Source organism: Castor canadensis, chromosome 13 (genome assembly GCF_047511655.1).
Source record: "Castor canadensis chromosome 13, mCasCan1.hap1v2, whole genome shotgun sequence".
NCBI lineage: Eukaryota > Metazoa > Chordata > Mammalia > Rodentia > Castoridae > Castor > Castor canadensis.
The window spans coordinates 105,453,170-105,466,657 of NC_133398.1; the positions used below are offsets into that span (position 1 = coordinate 105,453,170).

A 13,488-nucleotide genomic window follows, 5' to 3' on the forward strand; every position below is an offset into this window, starting at 1 on the left:
CACGGCATCCATCAAACTGGGTTTCCATTTTATTCTCCAAATTCTGACGTTTTTGTTGTTATTTTGAGAGAGGGTCTTACTATAGAGACTTGGCTGGGCTAAAACTTGAGATCCTCTTGTCTCTTCCTCTTGAGTGCTGGGATTCCAGGCATGTGCCACCATGCCTGACATTTGTCCACTTTTTCGTAGTGCCCATCTGGAAATTCTGGCATTTTTAAGTTTCAACCTCCAACCTTGGCTGCTCATCAGCACTGGTTGTCTCTACATAAGAGGCTCCACCACTCACATGCATTTCACACCTAGCCTTCACCTCTGACCTGCCTAACTCATCACCCTAATGGACTGGACCCCACTCAACCTGATCATCCCTGGAAGAATTGTGGACTTCTCTCTATACTTCTCTCAGTAGGAGACTCTAGGCTGTGGCATTACCAAATTTGGATTACCAGGCTGGGGCCAGAAGTTTCTGGATCTTGTCAGAGAAAGAATTCAAAGATGGACAAAGAGGAGACTTAAGCTGGAGCTGATTTACTAATGCAAAACCAAGCCAAAGTATGCCTCCAGGTGGGAGGATGAGCAGGCTCAAGAAGGAGCCAAGACCTCAAACTTTTATTGGGGTGGGGGGCAGTGGACGTGGGGGTGGTCATTAATTTCCAGAGCCTTGGTTATGTGTCATCGCTCTCCCACATGTTAGGTGGGAGAGTTCTTGGCCTTGGATGGTGAGACTGGGTTATCATTTTCCATCTGCTGTGGAGTCAGTAAGACCTGTTGTACACCACAACTTGTTCTATAAAATCAGCACCCAGGACACAATTTCTTATCAACATCCAAGCCCCTGTTCTCAGCCATCAAGTTTCTTCACTCCCTGCCTAACTCCTTTATGTTTGGGGGTGCTGGGAATAAGCAACCTCTACTGTCAGCTCCATCTGAGAGGCTCAGAAGCTGGGTGTTTTCTTCTATTTTGTTAGAGCCTCATAGTCTGTTTTCTATTGCTAATAACACCATCCCACAGATGAGGTGAGTTATTTTTAAAAAGGTGCTTATTTTGGCTTATGGTTCTGATCCAAGGTCATGGGATTGTATGTGGCAATAGTCTTCTTGCTGGCAGAATCCTGAGGTGGCTCAGGGCATAACATGGTGAGGAGCTTGTGTGCGTGTGTATGTGTGTGTGTGTGTGTGTGTGTGTGTGTCCTCTTTTGGCAGTACTGGGGTTTGAACTCAGGGCTTCTTGCTTGTTAGGCAGGTGTTCTACCACTTGAGCCATATCCCCAGCCTCCCCAATCCCTTCTTATAAAGCAACCAAGATTCAATCAGGGGGCTCCACCCTGATGACCTTGTCTAATCCTAATACCTCCAAAGGCCTGGTTTCTAAACACCATAGTCATATTAAATTTCCATCCTCTTAATTCCTCACAATGAGGATTGGATTCCAACATGGGTTTTCAGAGAGAAAAAAACTATATTCAAACCATAGTACAGACTATGAAAATTTCATCTAACTTTGTCATTACCTAACCTTTCATCCATCTGTCCTTTTATCCATCTCTAGGTTGTTGCAGGCTGATAAGCCAGATATGTGGGCTTTAGGGAATAGGGCCTAAAATAAGTGTTCACGACTCTCCTGGAAGAGCAAAGGGCTCTCCTGTGAGTGAGGGGCTTGGCAGCTCCATTCTGATGCTGAGCCACCATTGGGCTTTTTTTCCCTCTATAAAATGTTCACTCCATCCTCCTGGTAGGTTTTACTGCACTATTGTGGTTTTGGAATATTAATCACCCTCTTTGATTATACTTCATTTCATATTTCGTAAATTTATACTGGTATTCATATTTTTAAATGACCCATTTCCTTCCATTAGCTTCATCGTAATAAAAGAACTCAAAGTCTCCTGTTGGTTAAGGGGTTAACTGTGTGGTTTTAGGAGTTTTCCACCCTGGAGAGTCAGCCTGCATAGGTGTTCTCTATTCCTTTATTAGAAAAGAATCTAGGGCCAAGAGCCTAGGCTTTGAATGTGCATTCAGTGTACATTCATAATAAAAGCTGAACCAAATGGCACATTCCTGGCTTCTCCTTGATGTAGATGAAAGGGTGAATGAAAGTTTGGGGCACAGCTCACCTCCAGGAGAGTGGTCCTGTTCTCACTCAGACCTGACCCGTTGATCTTGAATTTCCTTTTAAAACTATTTTTTCCTCTTTCCATAGCAGCTGTCCTCTTCTTTCCAGCATCTTTGTGATCAAGCTGGGTGGATTTTTTTTCTCTTCTTTTTTTTCCCACACTGCCGTTGGATAAAAGATCCCGCCCTTGATTGAAATGGAATCTTCCACTATTGAGCGAGCCTTTGTTGAATGAGTCATCCGCATGGTCGCTCATTGGCTGAGGCCGCTGGAGCCCAGGGGATTGCCTGGCACCGGCTGCAAGGCCCGGCTTCATTCACAGAAACGCTGGCTCGCTCGCTAGCCCTTTCATTCACACAAACAGCATTTCATTCACATTTTGCTGTTTTTGTCTGCTTCTAATGAAGATCATGGTTTGAGAATGATGGAGTTGTTCTGCTTTAGGTCTGAGGGGGATTCTGATAACCATCAAAATCGTCTATGGCTTGTGCATTTGCTGTTGCTATGCAAGCTAGGGGAAGGGAAAAAATGATTGTTGGGTGGCTGTTTGGCTAGGGCTGCGGCGCAGGAGGAGAGCGGTGGGGACGCGTTTCCTGCGCGGGGGACGTCTCAGCTTCTCTGCGCTCCTGCGTTCTAGGAGCCGGCTTCACTCGTGCGCCCGCCATGAGTGGCGCTTATTAAACCCACTCCACAGAGCTCTGTGCAAAACTCGGGACCTCATGTACCACCCAGGTTCAGTTCTGGGCGTGAGAAGACTCAGGGTGACCTGATAGTGTGCTAGAGGTGAATTCATTTGCTTGCACATAAGTTGCTGGGAAACTTTGATAGTGAGTGTTTCACTGTGGGTAGGTTATTTTAATGCATGAGGCCGACTGGTAGAGACCACCGAGGAAGGGATCAGGGGGTGTCAATGTCTCGAGCAGATCTTTTGGAGGTGGAGGGGCGCTCCCAATGCTCTGTTCTCCTGATTGCGGGGAAGAAGGCCTGTGTGTTTCATTTCAAGCTTGAGCCTGACTCCTGAAATCAACGCATTTTTCCTCAGGATTTGAAATGCAATGACAGCAGGTGCATTTTTTTCCCTTTCTGACTGCAGGGCTGTAAGCAGCACCTGAAGGGACATTGAAATGTATTGGTAGCATTTCTTAGGCATTTTTCCAGAGCTGGAACACATTCAGTTGGAATTAAACCTAAAACTCAGCCCCCTTTTTGGAATAGGTTTCTGGAGCCTGTTGCCACTCATCAAAAAAGCACTCTTCTTTTTTTTAAAATAGATTTTCAACTTAACCCTGGCTGAGAGACTGCTGTAAATTAGCAGAGCCCTTGAACGGCAGAAGTTCATACGCAGGCTTGTGGAAGGTGGTTGTTGCTTTTTTTTTTTTTTTTTTTTTTTTTTTGAGGAACTGCATTGCCACAAAGACACTCGTCATGGCTGCTCTGTTGATTTGAAAAACAAAACAAAACAAACAACAAAAACCAAAAACCAAAAAAACTAACCAGAATATTGGTATGTTATGTTCACCTGGGGATGCATATTCCTTTTTTTTCCTATTTAAAAATTATGGCTGCTTTCCAAGTAGGAATTCATGAGGATTCGCTGAAGACTTATTCTTAAAAAGCCTTCGTCACATTTTAACGCATCGCTGTCAGACACTTTTAGGGCTCACCCAGATGAGCTGAGGGAAGAGGAAAAGCTAGCATGGAATAAGGGGTTTCTGAAAGTTCATTTGATCATTTGAAGGAACTGAATTTACCTTTGACACAAATTAGAAAAGGGGGGGATGGGGAGATGCAAATCAAAGGTTGGAAGGAAATATATGGGAAGGTAGAAAAAGGCAATTTGAGAATTGATTGGCTCCAGTTGCTGTCAGAGGGTGGATGTCGGGTTTTTTTTTTTTTTTTCTTCTTCTTTTTTCCTTTTTTTTTTTTTTTTCCTGATACAGGAAGTGATTTGCAGTGCTCACCGAGCCTTTGTTGAGAAGGGTCTCCTCTCAGAGTGAGTCATGCTTTTGCTGTGTGCAGCCCAAGCAGCTGGGCGCTCGCTCCATCAGAGGCAGCTATGACTTTTGGAAAGCAAGCGTTCAGCCCCAAGCAGCGGGCTCCGGGGCGGGGGCTGCCGGGCCGCGGCCGTGCTGGCTTTTAATGGTAGGAGGGCTTGGTCCTGTGACTCCGCGCTCCGTCTCCAGAAGGCTGTCCTGGGACCCCCGCTCTTCGTCCCGCTCCGGGGCCCGCGGCTCATCTGCTATGCGCGGCAGCCCGCGCCGGGGCCGGCACCAGCAGCGCCCGGGCGGATGCGGCGAGCCCACGGAGGGGCATGCTTCCACGCACCAAGTACAACCGCTTCAGGAATGACTCGGTGACATCGGTCGATGACCTTCTCCATAGCCTGTCGGTGAGCGGCGGCGGCGGCAAGGTCTCGGCGGCGCGCGCGACCCCGGCGGCGGCCCCCTACCTGGTGTCCGGCGAGGCGCTGCACAAGGCGCCCGACGATGGGCCCGGCAGCCTGGGCCACCTGCTTCACAAGGTGTCCCACCTGAAACTCTCCAGCTCGGGCCTCCGCGGCCTGTCGTCGGCCGCCCGGGAGCGGGCGGGCGCGCGGCTCTCGGGCAGCTGCAGCGCGCCCAGCCTGGCCGCCCCGGACGGTAGCGCGCCCCCCGCGCCCCGCGCCCCGGCCGAGAGCATGAGCGCAGCCAGGAAGGGCCGGCCGGGCGACGAGCCGCTGCCCAGGCCCCCGCGGGGGGCGCCGCACGCCAGCGATCAGGTGCTGGGGCCGGGAGTCACCTATGTCGTCAAGGTGGGTACAGGCGCTGGCCGCCCTGGCGGGGATCCCGGGTCGGGGTGCCGGGCCAGCTCCCTTCTCTGAAGGAAGGTGTGGGAAACAATCCCTGAGTGTCACGTGAGAGGCCAGGAGACGCGCACTCCTTAGCAATCAGCTGGATTGGCAGCGGTGAAGAGCGAAGTACAAATGTCTTTCCCGCATCCTTTGGGAAAGGGTTGAACAATCGCGTGACCTCCCGCTGTCCTGCTTTCTCCTGGGTTCCACCCTTTTGGCATGCCTTTGCCATCTGGTTTCACCAGATGTCTGGCCAGTGCCCCTTTCGCCATGGGGCGCCCATCCCTGGGACCCGGGTCCGGCCTAGCTAGCGTTTATGAAGCACACTTGTTAGACCCGAGCAGCCCCCTCGGGGCTGCAGGAATGTCACTACTTCTACTTTGTCCTCCCCTGGTGGTGGTAGTGGTGGGGCAATTTCTTTTTCCCCACTGCAAAAATCCCTGGCTCCTGGCAGGGCAGGGCAGGCCAAAAGCTGTCTTGCTTCTTTACCAGACAGGTTCTACTTTCTTCCTAGCAAGGTTTTCTTAGGTGTTTGTCTTTCATTTCATAAAGAATGGTTTTGGTTTACAGTAGCGAGAGGAGAATTTAGGACTATTTTCCAGTGACTGTAGTCTTCCACTTTAATGGACACAGAGGGGCCAAGGTTGCTGCACCCAGTGCCACAGGCTGGAAAAGGAGTTTTTCTTGCAACACAAAGAATGATAAAATCATAATGCAGTTAGTAGAATTCCTCCCTTATGCAAGCGTGCCATGATATTTAAGGAGCAGAGTTCAACTGATCTGCCAAGTGCTTATTTCCCCGTACCTGTCGGGCTCCAGCCAGCCATGGCCTCCATAGCTGGACATGCTTCCCCTAGAGAAGCCGGGATAGTCCAGGTGGCATTATTTCAGTCTTGCCACCCAAGGCATGGCTTTTCATTGAAAATGACATGAGACACAAACTCTCCTCCCGCCTGTGTTAGTAACACTGAGGAACCTGGAGGTTGCCTGCTCTGTAAATACTTGCTGAGATCAATTTAAAAATTCAGCAGAGGAATCTGCAGGGAAAGTGTAGTCTCTTGGCAATCCTGTAACCAAATTTCCAAAGAATTTTCTGGGTTATCTTTAACTGTGGAAAAAGTGCTTATAAATAAAGTGACCACTGGTGTAAAAATAGAGTCCTGTCACCCTTTGAGTCTGCACTTCAATTTGACCTGCTTCTTAGCTTCTGAATATGGATCATGATATTTTACCAAAAAGGATTAGCATAAAATATGCACATTTCATTGAGTTTATCTTAAAGGAAAATGAATATTCTTCTTGTATTGCTAGTTTAAATTACATATCTAGGGGCCAAAACCAAAAAACAAAACCAAACAAAAGACCCCGAAGCCTTTGAGACAAAATATGATCCTAGTGTATATCAAATACTTCTAGAGTGCTAGGATTATATTGCTATTTTTTTAAAGCCTACACTTAAAATAGACAAACAGATCTTGGCCAAGATCTCAAACTATTTCCTTTAAAAAGTCACTTTGCTTAGGGCTTCAGTTTTGCTTTAGAAAGAAGGCAGATATTCAGTACCAAAGGTCAGATGTGGGAAAATACTGTCGAATGTACTAAAATAAGTCTGCTCTGCTTAAACATTCTGTCCTTACAGGCTTTGTGAGTTGCGCCCCCCCCCCGCCCCCCAGCCCCAGCATCAGAAGTGGTGTTTGAGAGTGGAGGGTTGGCTGACTCTGCTCAGAGCCTATCTGCCTATCTGTATCCTGGGGGCTGCAGTGACCAAGGGGACACACAGCGTGATTAATTAGTGCTCTGTGCTGTTGGTGGTTTACCTCTTATTTATCAGCATCTGTGAACAGTGATGTCACGTGAACATAAATCAGGTGTGATTTTTCTCCCGGCTTTCCTGGAGAAGTTTGAAATCACGCAGCAAGAAATCAGGCACTAAAGGCCAATTTCATTTCACGTGTGCATGTTTGGTTCACATGATCATGTGGGTCTCTGTTGGTGCACATGTGCAAACTTCCACATTGCCCATGTTCAGTTTAAAACCACAAAATTATTTTATTGAAACATCATGAAACTGAAAAAAGCCTTAATTTCATGTTATTTACTGATTTGAGAGTAGTTCTATTGGTATTCTTGCTTTAAAAGATCTCTGGTAGATAGAAATGGGTAATCTGTCATAATAACGGATATCAGTTATAACATCTGAAGGTTTAGAATTTGGTAAAGGACTCTTTGATGTAAAATTTTTCTCTAAATTAAAGAAAGCCACAGATGTTTTCCAGTTTCCTGGAAAATTTGTGTAGTGGGTCATTATAGATTTTCTCTTCTCATAGAAATGTCTACTCATAGGTGATATCAAGATATTGCAGACCAGAAGGATAATTCACAACCATTTCAATATCATCTACTTGCTTGGGAAGTAGATATAAAATACTGAAGTCTGGGAGGTTTTGATTATTTAGGAAGCATCAAACCATTTCAGCAGCAGCTCCTAGTATTAATTAATCAAGGCTCAAAAATTTAAACCGAGGCAGGAGCGGGTAGCTCACACCTATAATCCTAGCTACTCAGGAGGTAGAGATCAGGAGAATTGCAGTTCAAAGCCAGCCTGGGCAAATAGTTCCCTAGATCCTATCTCGAAAATCCCTTCACAAGAATAGGGCTGGCGGAGTGGCTCACCATGAAGGCCCCGAGTTCAAGCCCTGGTACCACACATGCACAAAAAACATAAACAAAACATCTGGAAAAAGCTTCTGGACAACAACAGAATTCAAAGCTCACAGCAAGTTTAATGTGTCCTTCTTGCCACCACTGAGCTTGCTGTCACATACCAGCAGATAACACACCCAGCCAGGCCTCCCTGACAGCAGCTTTGTATTCTCCTAAACATTCCTGACACTTGTTTTTTCACTTGTGGAAATGTAGGAGAGAAGGAACAAGAAAGCATGTCCTGGATAGACAGGAAAGAAAAATCCAACATCAAAACAATGAATATTGGGCTGGTGGTGCGGCTCAAGTGGTAGAGTGCCTAGGAAGTGCAAGTGAGTATCGATTATGGTGCTTTCTGCCTTTAAATTTTATTGCCCTGAAGTCAGAGCTGGCTGGGACCCTGCTCATCTGTGGCTGCTGTTGGTACTTAGCAGGTTCAAAGGCATTAGGGAAGAAAGTTAGACAAGCTAGTCCATGGGAAGAGAAAGTTCCTAAAGAGCTTCTGGGTTGATGCAGAAGAGCTGTCTGAAGACAAGCCTTCTGAAGGTAAGCCTTGACATTCAGGATGAGGCTGGAGCAGGGAGGTGTCAACCTTTGGCCTGAAGGACATCCCCACAAAGAGGCTCCTCCTTAGAACACATTGCAGTCCTAAAAAAGGCTAAGGGGATCTGGGAGTATAGCTCAGTAGTAGAGCATATGCTTAGCATGCTCAAGGGCCTACATTCCAATCCAACCCCCCCAAAAAAAGATAGGACAGACCCAGTGCCCCAAAATCAGGACATCTAATTTATTCATTTTTTATATTAATTTTTAGGCAGTTCTTTCTCCTCTATTTTTTATTGTTTATACATTTATTCATATGTGTATACATTGTTTGGGCCACCTCTCTCCCCTGTCCCCCCAATCTCCCTCACCTGCCTCACTTCCAGGCAGAACCTGTTCCACCCTCTTCTTCTCTGATTTTGTTGAAGAGAAAATATAAGAGATAATAAGAAAGACATAGCATTTTTGATAGTTTGAGATAAAGATAGCTATACAGAGAGATTCCTAGCATTGCTTCCATGCACAAGTATATTATAACCCACGTTGGTTCACCTCTAACTGACCTCTTCACTACTTCCTGGTCACCTTCCCATAGTGACCTCTGCTATTTTAAGGTTACTATATTCGCTCCTCTACAGTGGCCACATCAATCACTTTCAAGTTTTAGGTTTCCTTCCCTTTCCTTATTCCTCCTGTACGTGTTCTCCCCTTAGTGTGTGACCCATGTCCAATAATATTACTGCATTTGTTTTAGGTCTATAATCTGCATATAAGGGAGAACATGCAATTTCTGGCCTTCTGAGCCTGTCTAATTTTGTTTCAGATGATGTTCTCCAGTTCCATCCATTTACTTGTGAATGACAAAATTTCATTCTACATGCGGCTGAGTAAAAGTCCATTGTATATAGATACCACATTTTCTTAATCCATTCATCGGTAGTGGGGCATCTTGGCTGTTTCCATAACTTGGCTATTGTGAATAGTGCTGCAATAAACATGGGTGTGCAGGTGCCTCTAGAGTAACCTGTGTCGCATTCCTTTGGTTATATCCCCAAGAGTGGGATTGCTGGATCATATGGCAGATCACTGTTTAGATTTTTAAGAAGTCTCCAAATTTTTTTCCAGAGTGGTTGCTCTAGCTTGCATTCCCACCAGGAGTGTAGGAGGGTTCCTTTTTCCCCCACATCCTCACCAACACCTGTTATTGGTGGTGTTTTTGATAATAGCTACTCTCACAGGAGTGAGGTGGAATCTTAGTGTGGTTTTGATTTGCATTTCCTTTATGGCCAGGGATGGTGAGCATTTTTTCATGTGGTTTTTGGCCATTTGGACTTCTTCCTTTGAAAAATTCTGTTTAGTTCAGTTGCCCATTTCTTTATTGGTTCATTGATTTTGGGGGAGTTTAGTTTTTTTAGTTCCCTATATATTCTGGTTATCAGTCCTTTGTCTGATGTGTAGCTGGCAAATATTTTCTCCCACTCTGTGGGTGGTCTCTTCAGTTTAGAGACCATTTCTTTTGTTGTACAGAAGCCTTTTAATTTCATGTAGTCCCATTTAGGACATCTAATTTAAACCAAGTATTTAGCTATGTGAGAGGCTGAAATCAGGAGGATCATGGTTCCAGGCCAGCTGGGATGAAAAAGTTTGTGAGACCTCAACAGAACAAATCTGGGTGTGGTAGTGTGTGCTTGTCATCCCAGCCAGGGCAGGAGGCTAAAAAGAGGAGGATTACAGTCCAGGCCAGCATGGGCAAAAGGCAAGATCCTATCTCCAAAATAATCATAACAACTAGCACTAGAGGTGTGTCTCCAGCTGTAGAGTGCCTGCCTAGCAGGAGCAAAGACCTGAGTTCAAACCCCAATAACATCAAATAAACAGACAAATTAACAAAATCAAGAGTTTAAGAGCTCAGAACTTTAACACAGTGGCCAGCATTTTCTGAGCATATTGGTTATGCCATTAATAAATTCTGGTGATGTCTCCATCGAACATACAGGCCTCAGTGGAATGTTCCTCTTTACTGAAGGTGAAAATGATGAATTACTTATAGGAGTTTTGAACAATCAAAAAAGGAGTGAATTATTATGCTGGACTATTTTTCTTTTGGAACAAAGCCTTATCTTTATAAGAACTCTTAAAAAGTTACTTTATTTTTCTCACTTATTAATCTTGTGATATTTGAGGTGATATAAATCACCTGTTTTATTAAGGTTCTATTGATCATTATAGGTAGGGTTTATAAGTTGCATTTATTCGAAAATTTATTTTTAATATTTTTTACTTGGCTCAATATCTAAAACGATTTTTTTCTTAGAGCTCTCTTCTTTTGGTAATTGTGAGCAAAGATACAAAACAGCTATTATCAAAGACATTTAAAGAATATCCATGATGAATAGGAGAAGGGGACCAGGAACTAGAGAAAAGGTTAGTTCAAGAAGAATTAATTTAGAAGGTAACACACATGCACAGGAAAGCAATGCAAGTCAACTCCCTATATGGCTATCCTTATCTCAACTAGCAAAAACCCTTGTTCCTTCCTATTATTGCTTATACTCTCTCTACAACAAAATTAGAAATAAGGGCAAAATAGTTTCTGCCGGGTAGCGAGGGGGTGGCAGAGAGAGAGGGAGGGGGCGGAGGGGTAAGGGAGGGGGTGGGGGGAAGGGGGGAGAAATGACCCAAACATTGTATGCACATATAAATAAAAGAAAAATAAATAAATAAAATGGCAAATTAAAAATTAAAAAAAAGAATATCCATGATGTATTTATTGTTACAGAGGAATTGATTGAATTTTCTGTTAGTTCTAAATTAAATTTTTTCCTTCATGTGGAGTTGAACTTCAAAAGTTGATTTTTCCCCGTTAAGTTGTTTGAAAGCCTCATATGTGGGTGACTTACATATAAATATTGTCCAAATGGTTTGAAAAAGAGTTTAAGAAACTGTCTTGATACTAACGATAAAGCTACTAACATGAATTGGGAAGTATGTCATCTCTTTTTCTGTGATACAAGCATAGCTGCGTTAAATGCACACTGCACATTTACGCACATGCACACACCACATACTACACACTCATACCAATACACATCACATACATAAACCTCCCACCCACCACACTCTGCATACTCACCTGCGAATGTACCCTTTTACTCCCTCCACAACCCCCAGCTAACGGACTTGTGATGACTTTGGATGGGGCTGTTTTCTTTGTAATTAGAGAAAAGCAGATGTCATTTTTCCAGAAATACCCAAATGATCTCATCCATTTCCATTATATTCATGTTTAAGAACAAAATCATTCTGAAGATAAGCTACTAGTGAAACTCTGGTTCTATAAAGAGCAGGCTTTTGTTCTTTTGCCTCCCACCACATTTTACTTTTGATGACTGTAGAATAAATATCCTGTAAGTGGGTGCCAGGAAGTCTGGGGTGCCAACATGGAAACTGGCTGAAGGGACTGGCTGTCCAGCTGAGGCTCTGGCTTGGGTGATGGTGCACCCAGCTCAGACCTGGCCTGTGAACGGCAGGACACCAGGTTCCAGCTCAGGGCGGGCTTGCGTGTCAGCCCACCTATCAGAACGCGGGGAGTTGGGGCACAGTTGTGTTCGATAGCTGGGGGTGGCCTTGGTGGAAATGGTAGCATTGTGACGGGGTGGCTCCTTGTCTCCCATATACAACATAATCGGAAAATCTGGACCACAGAAATGAAGCATGTGATTAGAGCTGTGCTCTCCTGAGTGACTGCCTGCTGGAACACTGTGGCCAGGACCAGACCCCATGGTGCCAGCTGGCCCAGTCAGGACGGTGGGGCTAAGAGGACAGCCCTGGGAGGAGCCAGCACATTCATGACAATACCCAAGAGAAAACCTCATGGAGTCAGTGAATTCATAATAAGATCAGTATAGACAAAAGGAAAGAAATGGCCAGTTGGTTGTATTTCCTGGATAAAAGACAAGAGGAAGACGTCTCGTATTTTACCACATAATATCTACAATGTATGCTGGATAAGGAATATCTTTAAAGGGAGGCATTGAGCATTGGAACTACCTATTGTGGGTGGATGCTCACCATAATCTGTGTGTGTGTGTGTATGTGTGTGTGTAACTGCTCCTAGGCTAGATATGATCATAGTGTGTGTGTAACTGAAATTAGGATGGCTGTGACTATTCCTGCAAGGAATTCCAGCAAAACCTGGAAGCCATAGGAAAGGAATTTTTTTCATTTGTTTTGTTTTCATTTTAGACAGGGTCTCACTATGTCTCCAACTTGAGATCCTCCTGACTGAGTCTGCTGGGATTATATGCATGCTGAGCTCAGAAAAGGAATTTTGAGGAGTTGTTTTGAGCAGGTGCCTCATGTGTCCATTAGAGCTTCCAGGTTTCTGACACCCTGATAGTCATCTGAATATATCTGAAACCCCTCAAAGCCAAACTTTCTGAAAAAAAAAGTTCAAGCCATGCCAGGACACTGTGCAGGTCAGCTTTCTGTCACTGTGACAAAATACCTGAGGTAAACAACTTAAAAGGAAGAAATATTTGTTTAGGCTCATGGGTTTAGAGCTTTCAGTCCATGGTCACTTGGCTCTGTTGTTTCTGAGCCTGTGATGAAGCAGAGAATTATGGCAGAAAGGCATGGTAGAAGAAGGCTGCTCACTTCATGGAGGCCGGAAAGCAGAGCAAGGGAAAGAGGAAGGGGCCGGGACCAAATGTACCCTTCAAGAGCACCCTGCCAGTGACTCACCTCCTCCATCTAGGCCCTACCTCCTAAAGTCTCTACCACCTCCATGAAGCTCTGAATCCATCAGTGGATTAATGCAATTAATCCATTTAAACAAATTAACCAGAAGGTCAGAGCCCTTCTGATCTAAAGGTCCCACTTCTGATCACTGTGACATTAGGGGCCAAGCCTTCAACATATGAGCTCCCAGGGGATACTTCAGATTCATACCATAACAGATATCACCTGAAATGTGTCATTGTCCCAAAATGGACAGCCATTTTGGGTGATGTTGGTGGCATCAGGGCATTCCACAACTCCCAAGCACATGCACATTTCTATGGCTGAAGAGAGTAGTATAGCCCCTCTCCTGGTGTAGGAGACCCTCTTGCCTCCTCTCACTCTAGTGCTACACTCTGGCTTGATGGGTACACACTGGCCCATGGTAAACACTCATATAGTTCCTGCTTGGACTACTGGGCTGCCCTAAACAGATCCCAAAGAGCCTCTCTGATCCTTGGGATTGGAAACATCTCTTTTGTCTTCCTCTCCATCCCTATCTTTCAATTTGGGCCCTTCT

At 45.1% G+C, this 13,488-nt stretch overlaps 1 protein-coding gene and 1 long non-coding RNA gene across 8 annotated transcripts in view; one reads left to right on the forward strand and one right to left on the reverse strand.

Moving 5' to 3' along the window:
- The window catches only part of LOC141415553 (uncharacterized), a 30,649-nt gene extending 27,146 nt beyond the window's left edge, over positions 1 to 3,503 (reverse strand). The window contains exon 1 of the long non-coding RNA XR_012440538.1: positions 2,115 to 3,503. This is a non-coding gene — a long non-coding RNA (uncharacterized lncRNA). The remainder of the gene's footprint in view (positions 1 to 2,114) is intronic.
- Positions 3,502 to 13,488, forward strand: part of LOC109675955 (SHC-transforming protein 3) — a 171,888-nt gene continuing 161,901 nt past the window's right edge. The window contains exon 1 of one of the 7 annotated variants that reach the window (XM_074052413.1): positions 3,502 to 4,904. In XM_074052413.1, coding sequence (XP_073908514.1) covers positions 4,425 to 4,904 — 480 coding nt within the window. In that variant the 5' untranslated portion in view covers positions 3,502 to 4,424. The remainder of the gene's footprint in view (positions 4,905 to 13,488) is intronic. The other 6 variants (XM_074052414.1, XM_074052409.1, XM_074052408.1 and 3 more) reach the window with 6 other exon arrangements.